A 20927-nucleotide genomic window follows, 5' to 3' on the forward strand; every position below is an offset into this window, starting at 1 on the left:
GTTCAACCAGGGTTAGTGCCTTTTGGGCTCCTAGAAATGTATTTACCTGCACATCCACAGGTATGGCTGCTTTTAGCTCCCATTGGCCACAGATTACTATTCCAGGCCAATGGGAGCTGTGAGAAGTGGTGTTCTTATCTGCAACACTTTCCACAGCTCCCATTGGCTGGAAATGGTAATCCACAGCCAATGGGAGCTGCAAACAGCCATACCTATGGATTTTCAGGTAAAGAAATTGCTGGCGGCTCACCAAGGGCTAACCACGGCAAACTGCCTCTGGCTTATTGCCCGCTCCTTCCTTAAGATCAGCTGCTAATCAGGATCAAGGCTCCTAAGAGCCAGTCAAATATCAGTTCTCATGAGAGCCCCTCAGTATTAACAGCGCTGCGTTATACAACTCCAGCCATTCGAGCCAGCAAAAATAGATTTTGCTTTTGTTCTGCCTGCAACCCTCTCCATCCCCCTGAACAATTCTACCCTGTGCAATACTCGTTATCTCAACGATACCGTTTGGCCCAGGATTTCTCAGCCTGTGGAGTGGAACCCAAAACTGGGTCACCAAGATGTTCCAAAGGGTCAGGTACTCCTGTCCCATGGGGCTGGCCAAGCTCACCTCCCTTCTGCAGGCACTGCAACCTCTGGAGTCCCAGTACCACTCGGGTGTAGTCCAGCTGTCACGATGACAGGAGGCCGAATAGATTGAGTGTGACTAAGTGGCACTGCATCCCCGGGAGCCAGCTCACAACTACACTTGTACAAATTTGGTGTAGTCAAGGAGACAAAGGCCACACCTGAGCGGTGCTGCTACCCCAAAGGCTGCAGTGCCCAGAGGCAGAGTGTCAAGTCTAGCCAGCCGCACAGCACAGGAGCTACAGGAAACCCCATTGTGGGGTGAGTGTCAGGCAGGACCCAACCCCACCAGGATGCAGGATCTGACTAAAAACCAGCCCAGGGTCTCCAACCCCCAAATATTTACTGGGCCATGACAAGCCACAAACATTTACAAATAAGTCCTGAGCCCAAAAAGGTTGACAACCACTAGTTTAGCCTGCTTTCCTCAATATTTGCTCAAGCATCACTTAATCATTTACTTTCTATTTGCAGATATCAATCGAGGGCCAAGGTATTAGCCTTAGTTCCACGGCAGCTATAAATGTATATAACCATGTCCTTTGAGCAGTCTTATACAGGCGTCTATAGACAATTCGGCTATAAAGCCAAATGACTGGCATTAGCAAAGCACAGAGTGGAGAAAGGGGTTTCATATTTTAGACAAAATGACGCTGTTGTCTGCAGTGTTCTGTCTCACATTGTTGCTCTGTTCTCAGGCCCATACACAGGAATTTCTGTGCGGGGGTGCTTTTTTTGTAAGTGTGGATGGCAAGGGTGCAAACGCACACCCTCCCCGCATGGTCCCCCAAGTAAGCATGCTGCGTCAGGCAGGGGAAAGGCAGAAGCAGCTTACTGCCTGAGCCTCCCTCCCCCATGCTCCAGCTGGCCTGGGGAAGTCTGGGGCTGATTTTCCCCCACTCCCCCAGGAGCAAGGCCCATCACTCTGTTCGCACACACACCACCCTCCATATACAGGCCTGGTTCTATTGCGCAGAGCCAAACCCTTGTAGCTTCTGCAGACTGTGATGCAGTTGAAACCGATGCTGGGATGGCCCTGGATTTGATCAATAAACACCGGAGAGATGGCTACATTTTCACTCAATTCCATGTTCCCAATACCCCTGAACAATGGACAGTAAGCTCCAATTTAAAGATTGATTTACAAACTACTTTAGTTTAAAAAAGATGAGCCGGATCCTGGTATAAATTACGAATGTGAAAGTGTCACCGTTTAGATGCAGCCCTCCCCTCGCTGCCTCTGTGTTAGAGGGAGCAGAGTAGGGGAGCAGGCAGGAGCTGATGCATGTGAGGAGCCAGCTTTTAAGCCAGATCCCTGTGCATACCAGCTCCTGCCTGCCCCACCCCACACTCTGATGCCTCTGATGCCTTCATAGCTTTGTATAGTGTCTGCACTAAAACTGCACTGAGGAGATAGTTCACAGGCATTATATGAATATTTTACATAAATAGGGCTTCTTGCATCTGAGGATCTCTAAGCACTTCATGCACATTAAGTTAATTGACTCTAACCACTCTTGTGAGCCATTTCGGAGACAGTGGTTGGTAGGAAAAGTAAAGCACAGAGAGGTGAAACAACACCCAGCAAGTCATTGACAAAGCTGTGTAGAGAATCCAGATCAGTCAGCTCCCATTCCCATGCCTTAACTACAAGGCCATCCTTTCTGAGTGACTGGTTAAAGGTCACACAGCCAATCCATGGAAGAGAACATAGGAACGCTGATTCCTAATTCCTTTGCTTTAGTCACTAGAGGTAATGGACCAAACCCATCCCTGGGGAAATGAATGGATATTGACTAGGGATGAATTTGACCCACTTGCTTTTATCAAGTTACTCAGATTTTTTTTTCATTCAATTATTTCACTTTTGGAAAATTCCTCCTGGTTCAGACTGCTGAAAATTATATTACCGAAAGGACTGATTTGTCTGTATACACATAATCCTTGTCATTCATCCAATGCAATTCCCTGAACAAGATGTGGAAGAGTAAGGTATTTCTGATCTTGATTATCTCCCCTGCTTCCTTCCCTGTGCCTTCATCTTCCCATTTGCATTATCCCAACCTATTAAATTGGCACCTTTTAATTATGGGGCTTTCTAGGCTAAACATTGAAATCTAAGCAAACCGTAGAATGAGTGTGATCTTGTGATTCATGTACTGGACTGACAATTTAAAACATCTGTGTTTGGTTCCTGATTCTATCACAGAGCAACCGAGACCTTGTGCAAGTTATCTAACCTCACTTTCCCCATATATTAAAAAGTGGCTGCTACCATATTCTACTGTAAATCTTTGGGGAACTCAAGCAAACAAGTTAATAGGCTGAGAAGAGGTCATATGGCCCTATCATCTAAACCCAGCTTCAGTTAACCAGTCTGGCAAAATGTGGCTATACATTTAATCCATGTCTCTGTACAAGCAGTTATTTCAGCATAATGCTGAAATAATGGAGAGTTGGAGGACTGCTTACTTTGACTCCTGTAGCCCTCACTGTATGAGGAGTAAGGGAAGTCGGGAGAAGAGTGCTTTATCTTGAAATAACTGCTTTGTAGAGAGCACCAAAAGTCAAAGTCAAAATAAGCTATTTTGACTTAAGCTACACAATTAGCATATCTCAAGTTGCGTAGCTTATTTCGAGTTTAGCCCTGATGTGTAGTCGTGCCTTTATACTCCACTTACTTAGCTCAGGAACACTAATCCAAAGATATTGTACCAAGTACCTAGTTTTTGCCACCCTCCTTTTCAATATCTTTGTGATCCCACTGTGCTATGGCTTGAATTTTGTGATGCTGTCAGTATGCAGATAATATGCAGCAATATATTTTCTTTAGATCAGACCCATATGTTGCAATCTGGGATGGAAACCAGCTGGCTGCAGTTTAATCAAGGTAAGATAGAGGTGAAGCCAGTAGGTAAAGGAAAGCATTGAGATGACATTTGCCCTTCTTACTACCAGGGAAGATAGGAATTTCCTCTCTTGGTTAATGAGCTTTACAACTTCTGTGTAATTCTGGAATTCCAAAATTCTACACTCATGAATAGTTAGAGATGGGCTGGATTTTGGTACCAGCATTGGTTTTGGAATGCCTTTTCCATCGCGCAAAACCAAAACAGAATCACTTTTGCAAATGAGTCCCATTTTATCTGCACTACCACATTCCAGGTGCAATCAGATTAAGGGGTCTTCTGATTCTTAAATGTACTTACTATTTATATAAGTATCATGGGGTAGACATGTTAGTCTGTAACTTTAAAAAGAACAAGTAGTCCTGTGGCACCTTAGAGACTAACAAAAATCTATGAGCTATTGTGAGGAAAACCCACTTCTTCAGTCCAACTCATCTAACGTGGGTTTCACCCATGAAAGCTCATAGATTTTTGTTAATCTCCAATGTGCCACAGGACTGCTCATTGTATATATAAGGGAAGTTGAAATTCTTTATTCAGTTGCATCTGAGTAATCCCAATGAACTCAATGAAAGTGCTTCATGTCCTCTCAAAATTCTTCCATATGCCTTATCCTAGAATATGACACAGAGCTGATAATGGTTCTTTTTTTCCTCCCGGGCATTTGGGCAATGTAAAATGACTGTGTATTTAAACAAACAGTTCATCACACTGTCCATACACACTGACTCCATGGGTGCGCCTGTGACGTAGTGGGGGGTACCTTGCTGGTTGCTATGTTGGGCAGTGGGCTGTGGGTGACCTCCACTGGCTGCTGTCTGCAGGGGGTGAGTCATTATGCAAAAAGGGTCTCTCAACCTGTCCGACCAGCTACCCCCAGGAGAGAAACAAAGGAAGGTGAAATGCCGCCCCTGGCTGGGGGGACAGGGCTGGAAGAGTTTTAGTTTCTGTCTGGGAGGATGGAGGAGACAGCCTAGGGAAAGGGGCTGGAATTTAGGGGCCCAGTCTCCCCCATCTCAAGGGGGCTGAGTCATCCTAGGCCTGCCCTGTAACCAGATGACATCTGTGCTGTGCTGTATCCTGGATAAGCAATAAACTCCCTCTATTCTACTGACTGGTGGAGTCTGTTCGTGCCATTATGGGGGTGCAGGAGGCGGGGGACCTCCCACGCGTCATCACAGCGCCTACGGAAAAAAGCGAGTGGGTGGTTAGCATCCACCAGCAGCCAAGCTCCCCATCCTTCCTCCCCAGCACCTCCTGGTGGCCCTGCCAATCAAATCCTCCCTTTCCCTCGCAGCAGCTCCTGTTGGAGGTGCTGCTGGGAGGGAGAGGAGGAGCAGGGATGGGACATAATCAGGGGAGGGGGCAGAATGGGGCAGGGTAGAGGTTTGGGGGAGGGGGTGGAGTGGTGCCTAGGACTCAGGGAGGGTTGAGCAGCTCTGGAGAAAGTTGGAAGCCAGAATGTGAACGCCTCACAAAGGTTTCATAACTTATTAAGACTCACCCAAAGTGGAATAGCTCAGGGATTATTAATGGGGAAGAGCTTTTTTTTCCCCCACCTGAATGTCACAAATTGAAATCCAGCCCAGATCAGAACTGAGAATGGTTATCATGCAATGGGTGTTCAGGGCCCAATACAAAGTGAACTTAGTCTCATTCCTGTTAGAAAGGTGGCTAGTGCACGGCGCAGCTGCTCTGAACAGTCTCAGTAAGTTTTGCATAGGCACGGAGTCTCAGTAAGTTTTTGCATTGCCACCTGATCTGCAAACCTCGTCCCTCCAGTCACAGGAGAGGCGCTGTGTCAGGGCAGTCTGCGGGGAACTTATGCGGCTGGTACTTAACTTGGGCTAATTCAGCACTGCCTTCACTCAGCACTACCTCAAAAAGTGTTCAAAGCAAATAAAACACAGAAAATGCTGGCTTTTCCTGATGCAAAACATGTCGCTTTATGGGCCTGATTTTTCAAAGGGGCAGTTCCACAGAGGATGCAATGACAGGTGAGCTACTGTAGATGAACTAGCACTTCAATTCCAAAGGTTTGTTCATCCCATTGTCTAGACGTGCCGTGTTTGGGATTAGATGACATAGTGGTACAAGCCCAGTCTTCTATCATATTTACTTACTTACCTGACAGGTACCATATGAGATTTAACTAATTGATAATTTTGGTGCCAAGAGTCGGGTAAGTATTGAGGGGGGACTGAGATTAGACTGTGAATTAAGGGAGGGAGATTAGGACTGGGAGTCTGAGTTTAGGGAGATGGAGAGACAGAACGGATGAGGAGCCAGGAAGCAAGGGCTGAATTTCAGGTGGGTGGGAGGCAGCAGCCCTGGGTTTTGGGACGCAGCTAGCTTTTCACCCCGTGCCCTGGATGCTAAGGGAGTGAGAGGAAAGTACTTTCATGCCGTGCATGCCTCTCACACCAGCCAGCTCCTCCTCTCCCTCCCAGCAGCACCAGCCAGGTGTGAGAGGCATGCACGGCATGAAAGTACTTCCCCTCACTCCCTTAGTATCTGGGGGAAAGAGTAAAAAGCTAGCTGCGTCCTGGAGCACGCGGCTGCTGCCCCCGACCCACCTGAAATTCCGCCCTTGCCAGGAAGTGGGGAGTGGGACTGGCTGTGCACAGAGAATGAAACTGGCTGTGAGGAAGGGAACAGAATGGAAGCTGGGGCGGGAGGAGGGGCTTGGACAGAGCCCAGAGGGAGAGGGCTGAGCAAGGAGACTGGGACTGGAATAAGCCAAATGTGTGGTGATTGGGACCACACAGGCCAGGAGAATGAAACTGGGACAAGGGGGCAGGGAGTAGAGAGGATTGGGATGGGGGTGAGGAGAGCACAGAAAGGGGCGCAGCTGTGCGAAACAGGCAGAAGTGTCTGTGCCCACTAGAGAATATTCCCTATGGCTACGAAATAGCTATTCTGCGTCTTAAGAGCAAGCCCATTATATTGAAATGCAATGGGCTCGCTATTCTGACATTCCTATCAACCTCATTGCACATTTTGTTAAGGGACATTTTCGAAGAGAGTTTTATTTTGAAATTTGGTTCTGTGCAGACAAACACCAAGTTTCAAAACACAGCTATTTCGAAATTACCTTGAAATAAACTACGCAATTTGGCTTATTTTGAGGTAAATGGTGCTGTGTAGATGTATCTTATGAGGGCCTGGAATGATTCTCATCTCTTCTCTGCAGTCACCAAATATCTATGAAACCTCCCCCTCCATCTGGTCTACAGAGACTGATATTGCTATTCGTTACGGTTAGCTCACAGGGCTCGGGTCTGTGCAATGGAACCAAGGTTCCAGTTCTGCTGATGACCCAAGTGGATGTAATCATGATGCCACATGTTGGACTTTCTCTTTTTTCAGTTGGATTTTTTTTAAACTTAGGAAATTGTAACAACAACAACAACAAGCTAAGTTGAAAGAACATTAGGCTGAGTACAGGCAGTCCCCGACTTACACGGATCCAACTTATGTCGGATCCGCACTTACGAACGGGGCTTTTCTCGCCCCAGAGCTCACGGGCGGTGGGTTGCCGCCTGTGTCCTCCGGGGCGAGAAAAGCTTCTCCCGGTCCCCCTGGTCTGCTGGGGGAGTCCAGCAAAGCCGCTGGACCCCCCCCAGCAGACCAGGGACACCCGAGCAAAGCCGCCGCCTGGGCGGCTTTGCTCCCGGGCAAACGAGCAAAGCCGCCCAGGCGGCGGCTTTGCTTGGGTGTCCCTGGTCTGCTGGGGGGGTCCAGCGGCTTTGCTGGACCCCCCCAGCAGACCAGGGAGACAGGAGCAAAGCCTCACAAGTGGCATCCCGCCGCCTGGCCGGCTTTGCTCGGGTCTCCCTGGTGTGCTGGGGGGGACTCCCCCCCAGCACCCCAGGGAGACAGGAGCAAAGCTGCACGGGCAGCGGGGTCCCTCTGCCTGTGCGGCTTTGCTCGGGTCTCCCTGGTCTGCTGGGGGGGGGGAGGGTGCGCAGCTAGTGAGCCCCCCCCCCAGCAGACCAGGCTTTTGTTGCGGGACGCCTCGGGTAGAGCAGCTGGGGTGCTGCCGGGTTGGTCCTGTGGGAACCTACCGGGCAGCGCCCCAGCTGTTCTGTCCCAGGCTCCAGATTCAGCAGCTGTCGAAACTGATCAGGCTGATTCCAGGAAGCTGGGGGTAGAGCAACTCTGCCTCCGGCTTCCTGTAGTCAGCCGCTGGTCAGTTTCAGTGGCAGCAGCTGAATCTGGACGCCAGTTCCAACTTACATACAAATTCAACTTAAGAACAAACCTACAGTCCCTATCTTGTACGTAACCCGGGGACTGCCTGTAAGTCATTTCATTTGCCCCATTTTCAGCATATGCTTAATAAGGCTTTTCTAGTGCACCAGGGAGCTGCGAGGACTGATTGGTTTGTGGCCCAAATGCAAGCCCCACAGGACTGCAAGTGTGGGCACTAGCAGTTCCGTTTGCAAGGCAAGTGTCAGTGTCTGAAAAGCACTATTTAAATGCCATGTATTATCAGTCAGTTATGCACAGTTGTGCAGTCGTTTCTGAAACATGTGCTGACTTCCTAGAACTCTTACACCTTATTAATTAACAGATCCCTGAAGATCACAGTGCCACTGTCATGAAAAACAGCACTGGTCTCAGGGACATGCCATGACCTTTTGGAGTCTTTTTTATGAGCCTTGTGTAATAATTCATTCAGAGTGGGCGTTTTGATGTCAAAAAGTAACCAGGAGCCAGAGGACTACCAAATGTTCTGACACTCTCTCCTGTGCTCCAGGCCTTGTGCTGCTGACATTGGGCATCTAACCCTGTGACTCTAACGTGCAGAGGCTTATCCCGTTATCTGGACAGCAGCTGGACAACCTTGGTGTCATTAAAGTTACTGCACAAAGTTTGTTTGGATAAACCCAGAGGGTTGTTTGCTAGACAAACAGCATATGATGAGAGTCCACCAACCCCCCATAGCTGTTCACTGGCCAACTCCTGAAAAAAAGAAGGGATTATTAAATCTCTACCAGGCGGTTTCTTTTTCATTTGTATTTGGAAGAGTCCCCCAATTTCAGAGGAGGCTTTTTTGTCCAATTATGAAACTTTCCACGGTGCTAGTTCTCTGCTGTGTTTTTTTCTCTAGCAGAGCCAGCCCTGTCCCAACTGAGGATGCAGACTGTGATGACCCTGAAGTCTTTGAAGCTGTGGAAATAGCACTGAGAGAATATAATGGAGAGAAAAAAGATGGCAACCAGTTTGCTCTGTACATGGTGATGGAAGCAAAGAAAACAGTAAGTAAACTTTGGAAAAGCATCTTTGTACTTTTTCCTTATGGCCAGATTCTGCCCACCTCCCTCATGGGGAACCGCACCTTTGTCTGCATGTTTCGATGCAATCAAAGCAGCTGGTGGCAGAGTAAGATATTAATCCTCATGAAAAAGGGTAGCAGAATCTAATTCTGTTTAATCCTCCTGTTTCTTATTACTACTGAGCCCTTACTCACACACTGGTAAGCAGTGCCTCTCAATTCCTTTACTGGACTACACCTGCCAGTAAAGGGTTAAAAATCTGGCTTTATGGGGGGAAAAAACCTTTAAATTCTTAACTAAAAAAAAGAGTAGTCCTATAGCACCTTAGAGGCTAACAAAAGAATACAGATAGTATCGTGAGCTTTCTTGGGCACAACCCACTTCTGCAGATGAGAGGAGCAAGAGGCACCTTTTTAAGTTACAGACTAACACAGCTACTCGCATTAAACTCTTGTAACCCAGTTGAAGCAAATACTAAAGAATCTACGAATAAAGTAGTTACATAGAAATCAAAGGGACTACTCAAGGAGTAATGAACTACTCCACAGGAGCTGTGACATCAGAATCTGGCTCTGTCTTGGCACTGTATGGCAGGGTCTCTCCAGTACCTTCACTTGAAGTACTAAAGGGAAGTGGATTTCAGGATTAAGTTAAGAAACCTGGTTTCTTTTCACTGCTTAACCACTGACCCAGTGTTGTCCCCTTACCAAATTTCTAGATGGAAATACTAACATTGACCCATCATGGGGAAATCTTTGAGGCCTATGACAGAAGCATGCTATTATTAAAAGAAACTTGATGTGGTCTTGTCTTGAAAAGAGCTGGTCTCAGTGTGGAAAATATATTTGCAAGTGATTGATTTGGCAAAAGAAAGAAACATTCTGAATTATTTATGAATGTTATTTGATGGTCTCTAAGCCTGAGTCATGAATCTACCCACAACATCAGCCAGTCTCTTGCTCATTTATAGTGACAAGTCTAACAAAAGAGCACTTATTCCTGAGAGCCATACAATGAGGATGTTAGTATAAGAATGATCAGCACCACTTGACTTGGGAACTACACTGATGTCTTTCTACTGCATTGGATTTTAAATTATAGACAACCAGAAACAATATATTAATAAGAATATCTAGCACTCAAAGATCTCAAAGCACTTTACCCAGATAAAAAACTGAGCTAAGAAAGATGAAGTATCTTGCTCTAGGGCAGGGTTACTCAACTTTGAAAGCCCCGCGGGCCACAATAATACTCATAGCACATGCCGAGGTCTACAACTTAAGTGTGGTTGCATATACATGCAAATATATATGCAAATATATGCAAATAGCCTCTTTCACACTGACGGGCATGAATACAAAGATTAAGGCAAGACTACACAACACACAGGCCCCATTTAAGTCATTTCTGCTGGTATTAATAAAATGCAATATTTACCCAATTTCCACCCATCTGACAGCACTTTTAATGAGCAATGACAGTCAGGAATTTAACTTCTAAAATGCATATTAACAGAACACCGTTATAGTGGCTACTTCTTTGTTTTGGCTTCCACCTGTGGGCCGTGTGTTGAGCCACACAGAAATCCAAATCACACCATGGGCTGCAAACAAGCGGGCTGTAGGCCACATGCAGCCCCTGGGCCACATATCGAGTAGCCCTGCTCTGGGGCATACAGTGAGCCCATGTTAGAGGTAGGACTGGAACCCACATCTGATATCTAGCCCCCTGGCTCTAACTCAGAGGTGGGCAATAATTTTTGATGGGGGGGCACGCCAAGAATTTGGTAAGTGGTTGAGGGCTGCACTCTTCCATTACATTCATGGAAGAGGTATGGGGGTCTGGGATGGAAGTTGGGTATAAAAGGGAGCTTACGGGAAGAGATTAAAGTGTGGGATCTCGGAGGGAGATTTGGTGAGGGGGAGGATTGTGACCTGGGGCAGTGAACTGGGGTGCAGGAGAGAGTGCAAGGTCTGGGAGGGGAGTGTGACCTAGGGTAGGGGTGCAGGGAATTGGGTTGTGACCTAGGACAGGGGATTGGAGTGCAGGGTCTGGGAGGGATATGACCTGGGGGAGAGGTGTAGGAGGAAGGAGTGCAGGATCTGGGAGGGAGCTGTGACCCGGGGCAGGAGTGCAGGAGGGGGTGCAGGGAATTGGGTTGTGACCAGGGTCTGGTGACTTGAGGAGGGATGTAGGAGGGGGTGCAGGGTCTGGGAAGGTGTATGGGGGCTGTGAGTGGATGAGGGAGAGAGGGGCACTTCACGTGCTTCCTGCCCTGCAAACAGGCAGCTGTTACTAGCCAGAAAGCAGCCAATGGGACCTACTGGGGGTGGGGGCAGAGTGAGAAACCTCTCCCCCTCTCCCCCAGGCTCTCAGTATTCAGACACGCACACACTGCCCTGCAGCCAGCTTTATGGAGTGCAGAGTGGGGGCGGGGCAGGCAAGGAGCAGGCTGGGGCTCTCGTGGGCCGGCTCCAGTCGGTTGGTGGGCCAGATCCAGCCCGCAAACCATCTTTTGCCTACCCCCATTCTAACCAGTAGATGACATTGTCGTGTCTTTAGACAGAGTTAGAAATACGACCTGTGTTTTCTAAACTTGCTACGAGCCACTTCAGGCTAGCGGAAGATGGAGAAAGAGGGTTGAAGAGACTCTCAGTGCACAGTATCAAATGCCAAAGTCCCAATTATGCAAACACTGTGTTTGTTAATGTTAAGCACATTAGTTCAATGATCTTCAATGAAACTACTCACATGCTTAATGTTAAGCACATACACGAATCTTTGCAAAATCAGAGCCTTAATGACACTTCATTCCTTTCTAGTTTTTTGGTAATGCACATTATTAATATTCATAAGAGTCTATGCTGGACACTTTTATTTGAATAGATACATGTCCATTGCAGTCACTCTTCGCCTTTCCTTACTTAGACACGTTGATCTAACTTGACAGAAGTTCTGTAGTAAAAACAACATGTTGCTTTGAATTTCTGATCTATTTATATTGTGGAGGGAAGGGGTAAGAAAGGGAGGAGCGAGAGAGGAGGATTGCAAAGCCCACAAAAGAGATTTGATTTGTTCTTAATGCTTCTTCTAAATATAATCTAGATTTGCCTTATCACCAGTCCTCCAGTGCTGTATTATCAATTAAATGACTTATTACTGCATTTTCATGTGCATTAATTGTTGATCAGATAATTAAACATGAAGGCTGGCTAGTGAAAAATGGAGCCTGCCCTAATTAGAGACCTAGCTGGTGGCAATTATAATGAAATAAAATAACAAACAATGTGACATAAGGAGCCAACGCTTTCTCTTATTTACGTCTGTTACTCACTGATGTAAAATTATTCCAGATATACACCAGTGTAATAGACATAAGAATGACCCATTGTGGACTAGATTCTCAATTGGTGAATATTGGCATAGCTCCATTGAAGTCACAGAATCATAGAACTGGAAGGGACCTTGAAAGGTCATCAAGTCCTGTTCCCTGAACACTTTGCAGGTCCAAGCACCATCTAGACCATTCTTGTCAGGTTTTTCTCTAACCTGCTCTTAAAAATCTCCAATGATGGAGATTCCACAACCTCCCTAGGCAAATTTTGTCCAGTGCTTAATTATCCTGATTGTTAGGGAGTTTTTCCTAATGTCCAACCTAAACCTCCCTTGCTGCGATTTAACCTCCTTGCTTCTTGACCAATCATCAGAGGTTAAGAAGAACAATTTTCCTCTCTCCTGCTTGTAACAATATTTTATGTTCTTAACATGTCCCCTAAATCTTCTCTTTTCCATAATAAACAAACCCAAGTTTTGGGATGATTTAGTTGGATTGGTTCTGCTTTGGGCAGGGAGTTGGACTCGATGACCAGCCCTATGAGTCTAAGTTGTTCAATCTACCCTCACAGGTCTTTAATAATAATAATTTCTGTTGCTCTTCTCTGTACTTTCTCCAAGTCATCCAGTCTTTCCTGAAATGTGGCACCCAGAACTCCAGCTGGAATCTAATAAGCATAGAGTAGGGCAGAAGAATTATTTCTCATGTCCTGCTTACAACACTCCAGCTGACATCCCGGAATGATGTTTGGGGTTTTTTCTGCAACAGTGTTACACTGTTGACCCATATTTTTAGCATCCTGTCCGCGATCACCCCCAGTTCCCTTTTCACAGTTCTCCTTCCTAGCAGTCATTTCACATTTTGTATGTGTGCAACTGACTGTTCCTAAGTGGAGTACTTTGCATTTGTCCTTGTTGAATTTCATCCTAATTACATCAGATGATTTCCCAGTTTTCCCTGAGCATTTTGAATTTTAATCCCATCCTCCAAAACACTTGCAACTTCTCCCAACTTGGTACAGTCCACATGCTGGGTCATCCTTACCCATACGCAGAATACGCAGCTATGTAGGGAATCCGAAAATTTGAGGCACCACTGGGTCTTAATATCCATTCACCCATCTCTTGCTATCCCTGTTCCTCTCCTCTGCTTCCTCTGGAAAGGATCTTGTTAAAAAGTGACAAAGCCTGCCAGACCTATGAGCAAAACACTGAACCTCTAAAAGAGTCATTCAAGCAGTAATGAAGCCATTTAACAGGTGTTTCAAAACCCAGGTATAAACTCTGAGTATCTGAATTTAGTGGGTTACTTCACAGGACATTAGTTTAAAAATTGTTTTTAAAAGAGCTTTGTCCACAAAAGCTCATGCTCAAATAAATCTGCTAGTCTTTAAGGTGCCACAGGACTCCTCGTGGTTTTTTCAGATCCAGACTATCATGGCTACCCCTCTGATACAGTGCCTTCTAATACCACCCGAGGTATTTACCAAATCTGGAGGGTGGGAGGAAGTGCCTCCACTGAATTACGTACACCACATTAGCAGCAGCTCAAGGATTTGCTCAGAAGAATCCCATCCTTCTACCAACCAGGCCCAGCTATAATTAATAAAGGCTGTCACAAGCACAATCCAATGTGTATGGGCAGCAAGTATAATATGTGGGGAAAGGCAATGCCTTCTAGACAGCCAGGCATGAGCCTGTCCATACTCCACCCCCAGATCACCTACTGCTGGGAGCCATGCTGAAACGGTAGATCTTCTTGGGGCGAAATGTTGCTGCCCCCAACTGTGGGGCAGGGCCTCAGGAAGAAGGAGTGGGGCTGGGACCTTGCCTCCTTCAGCCCTATAGTCACGGGATACCCATGCAGACTATCAAAGCAGCAGCCCATATCTGTTGAATCAGACAGCACTTGAAATACTAGGATGCAAAAGAATTGAAAACAAGACAGTTGCCTTGCACTATTTTTTCATCCTAGAGACAGTATGTGGAACAACTTACACAGTGGCTAAAGGGAACAAATGATATAATTAGATATGTTAATTACTGAGTCAGAAAGATTTTGGAGATCTGTGCAACAGAGACATTAGCTAATTTAAAGTTCACTTTATCGTTCCTTAGTATGAAAGCCCTTTGAAACCTCAGCCCCTCCAATGACTTCTGTCTTATCACTATGCAAATGACGACTTGCATGTTGTCTTCTCCAGGCGGGCCCTGGAAAACAGTTCTTTGTGAAGTATCAAATACGAGAGAGCTCTTGTGCTGTTGGAGGAGATAAACTCTGGCAAGATTGTGATTACAGAGCATCTGCAGAAGCGGTAAGTGGCTGCCTTCTTTAAAAAATTCCATAGCTGGGTAGCAGCGTAACCAGCAAGATAGCACACTCCTGGGGATAGAGTGCACTTCTGCTGTCAGTGAAAACGGTACTGGAGGGTTTCATATTTATTGAGTCTTAGTGGAGCTGCAGAGGAAGTGCTCTGTTTACAAGTAAAATGATGCAACCTGGTTTTCCTCTCACTCCTAACTAAAGGGAAAAAATTATGTAGCACTTTAAAGACTAACAAGATAGTTGTTGGTCTTTAAAGTGCTACCTATTTGTTTTCCCTTTTGTTTGATCAAGATCAGACTAACATGGCTACCTCTCTATTACATTTTATTCCTAACTGGCAGCTATACAAACCCAACCTGATATCGTATAGTCAAGTGAGGCAATTCCTTCCTGAATGCTACCACAGCAATTAAGCTCCAGCAGGCCAAGTTATGCCCTCATTGACAACGGTACAACCCATGTGGCTCTCAGTGGATTACACGGGCAGAGTCGTCCTCTCCAAAGGTCGGTTCGGGGTGGCCATCCCAGGCCTCATGCTTTTGAGGTCCCTGCAGCAACTGCCCCAATCATCCTGTGGATGGGACCCAACGGATTACATGGAGCCAGGGTGCCCCCTGCACTCACTGCGGTGGCAGGATCTGGAGCAGCCCAACTGCCTGCTCTAGTCTGCCTCACCATCTTCTCCCAGCCCTCTGTGCTCAGCTTCTCAAATGGCAAAGCATCCTGGCCCCAAGGTGCTCTGTTTCTTGCTGGCATGGAGAAGTGGGGCATAGCATGCTGGGAGGGCAGCATGGCGGGGTGGATCAGATTGCTGGGCTGCTTTGCCTCCCAATGCTGTGGTAGAGGGGTAACCCCTGCTGCTACCGCACCAGATCCCATTGATCCCCTGGGTTAGGGCAAGGGGCAGGGCTTGGAGAAGGGGTGGAGTGGAGGCAGGGTCTGCAGTGGCAGGGTGGGGGTTGCCCTGAGCCCCTCATGTTGGGCACAAGGTAGAGAGCTGCTGAAGGCCCTGCACCTCTGTTGGGATGGCCCTGTGCACAGATGTAAATTCAGTTTGTATTCCTTTTGTCCATTAAACATTAGTTACGCTTCCCAATTGTGTTTTATTATTGCAACAAACTACCACAAGAGTATTTCACAGCAACAAGTATGGTGCTAACTGCATTTCTGCATCAAGTGGCTTAAAGACAAACGGTGACATCTCTGTTTGTAGGAATCTGGCGAATGTACGGCTCAAGTTTACGTTGACAAGACCGAGAATATAAGTAATGTTACACAAGAATGCAAAATAATCTCAGGTATGTTACTTCTCAGAGGGGCATCATATAATTGGATTGAATAAAAAAGGAAAAACTTCAAATTGCAAAAGAACTCTGTTGAGACTGTGAGGTAATTTTACATTAATATTCTTATCAATAAACTAGGTAAATACAACTTAGATGGGGCTACTATAAGGTGGGTGCATAACTGGCTGGATAACCGTACTCAGAGAGTAGTTATTAATGGTTCACAATCCTGCTGGAAAGTCATAACAAGTGGGGTTCCGCAGGGGTCTGTTTTGGGACCAGCTCTGTTCAATATCTTCATCAACGATTTAGATATTGGTATAGAAAGTTCGCTTATTAAGTCTGCAGATGATACCAAGCTGGGAGGGGTTGCGACTAATCTGGAGGATAGGGTCATAATTCAAAATGACCTGGACAAATTGGAGAAATGGTCTGAAGTAAATAGGATGAAGTTTAATAAAGACAAATGCAAAGTGCTCCACTTAGGAAGGAACAATCAGCTTCATACATACAGAATGGGAAGCGACTGTCTGGGAAGGAGTACGGTAAAAAGGGATCTAGGGGTTATAGTAGACCACAAGTTGAATATGAGTCAGCAGTGTGATGCCGTTGAAAAGAAAGCAAACATGATTCTGGGATGCATTAACAGGTGTGTTGTGAGCAAGACACGAGAAGTCATTCTTCTGCTCTACTCTGTGCTGATTAGGCCTCAGTTGGAGTCTCCTCAAGATGTGGAGAAATTGGAGAGGGTCCAGAGAAGAGCAATGAGAATGATTAAAGGTCTAGAGAACATGACCTATGAGGGAAGGCTGAAGGAACTAGGTTTGTTTAGTTTAGAAAAGAGAAGAGTGAGGGGGGACATGATAGCAGTTTTCAGGTATCTAAAAGGGTGTCATAAGGAGGAGGGAGAAAACTTGTTTTATCCTGGCCTCTGAAGGTAGAACAAGAAGCAATGGGCTTAAAATGCAGCAAGGGAGGTTTAGGTTGGACATTAGGAAAAACTTCCTAACTGTCAGGGTAGTCAAACACTGGAATAAATTGCCCAGGGAGGTTGTGGAATCTCCATCTGTGGGGATATTTAAGAGTAGGTTAGATAAATGTCTATCAGGGATGGTCTAGACAGTATTTGGTCCTGCCATGAGGGCAGGGGACTGGACTCGATGACCTCTCGAGGTCCCTTCCAGTCCTAGTATTCTATGATTCTATGATTGTTTGCTCTGTTGCTGTATCTAACCTACTGGTCTCAGGAAATGAGACAAACAAGGTGGGTGGTGTAATACCTTTTCCTGGACCAACATCTGTTGATGGACAGGACAAAGCTTTTGAGCTCTTCTTCAGGTCTAAAGAAGGTAACCAGAGTGACCCGACTAAATACCAGGTGGGACAGGTGTAAGAGATTCACACATTTTACAGGAGACCACTTTAAAATGAATGAAACAATACCTCTGCAGTTACAGGGTAATGGAAGGTTAGGCGGTACAGAGCGTGTTGCAAATTGTAATAGGGCATAAAACCAGCGTCTCTGGTAAGTCCAAGCTGTTAATGTCCAACAGAGTGATGAATTTAACTTCTCGGGCTCAGTTTTTGAAGGTGTTGTGCAGATTTCCTTTGAGAATACAAACTGATAGATCAGCTGCGGAGTAACTGCTTTGTGAAAAATGTTCACATTCTGAGTGATATGGATTTTTGTTTTCTTATCATTTTTCTGTGTGGGTTCATTCAAAAGCACAGTGATTATCTGGTTTCACCCACATTGTTGGTGTTGGGGAATTTGACATGCTGGAGGTGATACACCGCAGGTTATGATAAGCACATAGGAGATCTGTAGAATCACGGATCTTGAAAGGAGTGTTATGAGTGTACCGACCAGCATTGCCATGGAGATATGTCTGTAGGGTTTCCATGCATTGTTCTAGAAGGGTCTGCTGCTGTCTTGAGCCGACTTGTCCTACTCTGTAGAGATCTTGCTTCTAAGGATGAGTTTGGTGAGGTGGGGGGTTGCTTGAAGGCCAGAAGAGGGGGTTCAGGAAAGATTCCTTTTAGGATTTGGTCCCCATCAAGTGTGGGTTGTAATTGATGATAACCCATACAAGTTCTAGTTTTGGGGTGATAGGTAACAAATGGAGGTGTGCAGTCGGTGGGTGGGTTTTTTTCAGTTCTCCCAAAGTATTTGGGTGGCCTATTCCATGAGGCAATCTACCTTTCTGGTGGAATGTCCTTGTTTAATGAAAGTGAGTTGAAGTGTGTTAGTGTATAACCTTAATTTTCTCTTAGGAGCATATTCTCTGCTTATCAGCAACAGAAGTTGTTCCAGGAAAAGATAGCCACTCATCTATTTTGCTTCTCAAGTAATTTTAAAGGGAGAAGGCAGAACCCAATATCATTCCATTCCTAACCTCAGAAATAATTTTCCCCAGGTTAAAAACACATTAAAAATGAAATGCCACTCCACTTTCTTATACGACCATGTGCTGTGCCAATGGAACCCTGTAAGTCTGCCATTAAAATACCTGTTATCATATAACGAAAACCAGCATCATGGGCAGCATTTGACTCCTGCATCTGGTGAGGCTGGACCTGAGTGCCAGAAGCTCCCTAAGGCTACGTTTACACTGTGGAGCTATTTTAGGTTATCGGAAATATCCCAAAATAGCTATTCCGCATCTATTGAAGCAGCCCGTGATTTCGAAATAGATTTTGAAACAACGGGAGGCTTATTCCGATGTCCCAGTAATTCTCATTCCACGAGGGTTAAGGGGCATTTCAAAATAAGTGATTTCAAAATTACCTCGAAATAAGCTACACAATTAGCATAGCACAAATTGTGTAGCTTATTTTGAGATAAGAATGCAGTGCAGATGCAACCTAGAAGTGTAGGAAGACACTGGTACTCTGACTATGGCCTCACCTTCTGCTCCACCTAATTGACCCCTCCCTTCAGGCTCTCCCATCCGCTATTCACACCTCTTAGCTTTGTGCCTCTCCGAAGGCCTCCTACCCTGGTGCTCACCCCTTTCCCCACTACGGGGCTCACCTGCCCATCCGTCTCGGCTTCTCTAGGGGCAAGGAAGCACGAGCAGCAGGTGGTGAGGCAGCAAGGAGGAGCCAAAGAGGCACAAGAGATGGGTGGGTGCAGGGAAGCAGAGGAGAAGCGCAAGCGAAAGGTGCCATGGGGAGAAGGTGGCAGAGGGACAGGAAGAGGAACCGTGTAGTTGGGGCAAAGAGCGGGGCGCAGAAGAGGAGCATGGGTGGCGCCATGGCCAGGGGACCCTTTCAGCAGCAGCACTCCAAAGACAGCAGACCAGCAGCGTGCCTCCAAAGAAAGGTGTGCTACATCCTCTCTGGGGAGGTTAACCTCAGGGTTCCCTGTAAGCTGAGCGCTTGGGTGGCCACCCAGGAGAGATTCAAATGCCACTCCGCTAATTTGCAGAGCACCCACAGCACCCAGAGCTGGTGCCATGTGTTTCTACTGGAGGTGCACATTTGCATATGCCTTGGTGCACATAAAAATTTATTTCACACATGGATGGAAAATATTACAGGAAATCTCTAGCCTCTCCTGGCCTCTTATACCTGCTGTTCATTACCAGTCTCTGCATGAAGAATATTTTTTAAACATTACAATTCAGCCAAATCACAATTGATTTCCACCAGATCAAGATACATCTGTGACCTATCAGCTGGACCTCCCCCAAATTATAAGTATTTATCTCCATCCCCTGAGGCACAGCCAATATTCAAATAAAGACAGCAAAAAGCTTTGCTATCTGCAAACATTTTGTTTCTTTTTTGCTATCTTTATATTAAAAAATGGATGAACCAGTTTTGCTGAAATTTAAGTCCCCCCTCCCTCCACCAATGACTCTTGTGCCTGAGGAAAAAAATTATTCCAAATAGTAAAAGTCTGACAGGATTACAATAATCTGAAAAAGCCCCTTTGGAATGGAAATATTTAAGCAACCTTAACAATAGTTGGTGACCCCAGCTCTGCTTGTAATCAGTGCATTCCCCCTATATGTGGTTACAAAATCCATGCATAAACTCCAGCATTAGAAGCAAGTTACAAGGACTGAAAACACCACAGCTGCGCTTTTTTCAGTGTCCACGTTTAAGTACCAACTAAATCACATTTTGGTACAGATCTATTTGTAGGGCAATGGTGACATCTAGTTGCCAGAAAGGATAATGTGCATTTCTTGGTTAACTCAAGAAAGGGATGCATTTGATTGCATTGTTTGAACAAAAAGCCTACATTTGAACTGACCGTAACAGCTGCACAGCATCAGAGGCACGGGTGCAGTTTTGCAAAAAGTGTAGATGTTTTCCACTGCCTGTGAAAAGAGCTAAAATTGTAGATAAGGCCACACTCACTTTTGAACGGGATGGGTGGGATGGTTTGTGCGTTCTGGTTTGTGAGTGCACACTGAAAATAGAGTCAGCTACACTGACAGAAAGTAGGAATAGGGCAATTACTTCCAGAAGACTTACCGCACTTTTATACCGGTGAGAGGAACATGTCCAGTGATGCCTAGAGGAAGAAGTAAACAATCAGGTCAGTCTGGTGAAGGATTTCACAGCTCTGTCTCTACTTAGTGAGTAATACACGGTTTGGCTTTCACCAGTGGAACTGTTCCATTTGTCCTTATGTAGATATTGGGCCAGATTCTTGGCTGGAGTAAATTGGCATCGCTCCCACCAGCTGAGGATCTGGCCCACCAATTTGACTTAAATGCCATCGAGATCTGATATCGTTTCACATTGATTCTCAAGGTCAGTGAATTACTAAATTAATTTATACACTGAACTATGAAATTAATTTATGAAAATCCAACCGGTGCTTACAAGACAGGAAGGAGAGTTAATAAGATTAGTGGCAGGGAACAGAATTCGGAGCCTCCTCCTTCCAGAGTGCCCATTCAAATCTAGCCCAGCTTGTGGTGCCTGAATGTTGATTTCACCTGGTGAGCACTTGGCAGCCATTGCGGGAGCAGTACAGACAATGCAGCTAAGAGTAGTTGCACCTACAATTGTAGGGGAGCTCCAAGTTATGTGGCCCACCTCCAAAGGTGCCAGCTGAAATGTTAATGTTGTGTTTTCCATTGCAGTATAGTGTGGAGCACAAACTGCTGCTCATTGGCTGTGAACTCTCTGGCAAAAACCA

At 45.9% G+C, this 20927-nt stretch overlaps 1 protein-coding gene across 1 annotated transcript in view; it reads left to right on the forward strand.

Annotated features, from left to right (window-relative positions):
• The first annotated feature begins 8471 nt into the window (after positions 1-8471).
• The window catches only part of LOC102454442 (T-kininogen 1), a 32699-nt gene continuing 20243 nt past the window's right edge, over positions 8472-20927 (forward strand). Inside the window, exons 1-3 of the mRNA XM_006138530.5 lie at positions 8472-8803; positions 14359-14469; positions 15694-15778. Of these exons, the coding sequence (XP_006138592.3) occupies positions 8609-8803; positions 14359-14469; positions 15694-15778 (391 nt within the window). The 5' untranslated portion in view covers positions 8472-8608. The remainder of the gene's footprint in view (positions 8804-14358; positions 14470-15693; positions 15779-20927) is intronic.

Source organism: Pelodiscus sinensis, chromosome 10 (genome assembly GCF_052426305.1).
Source record: "Pelodiscus sinensis isolate ZL-2025 chromosome 10, ASM5242630v1, whole genome shotgun sequence".
In the NCBI taxonomy this organism is placed as follows: domain Eukaryota; kingdom Metazoa; phylum Chordata; order Testudines; family Trionychidae; genus Pelodiscus; species Pelodiscus sinensis.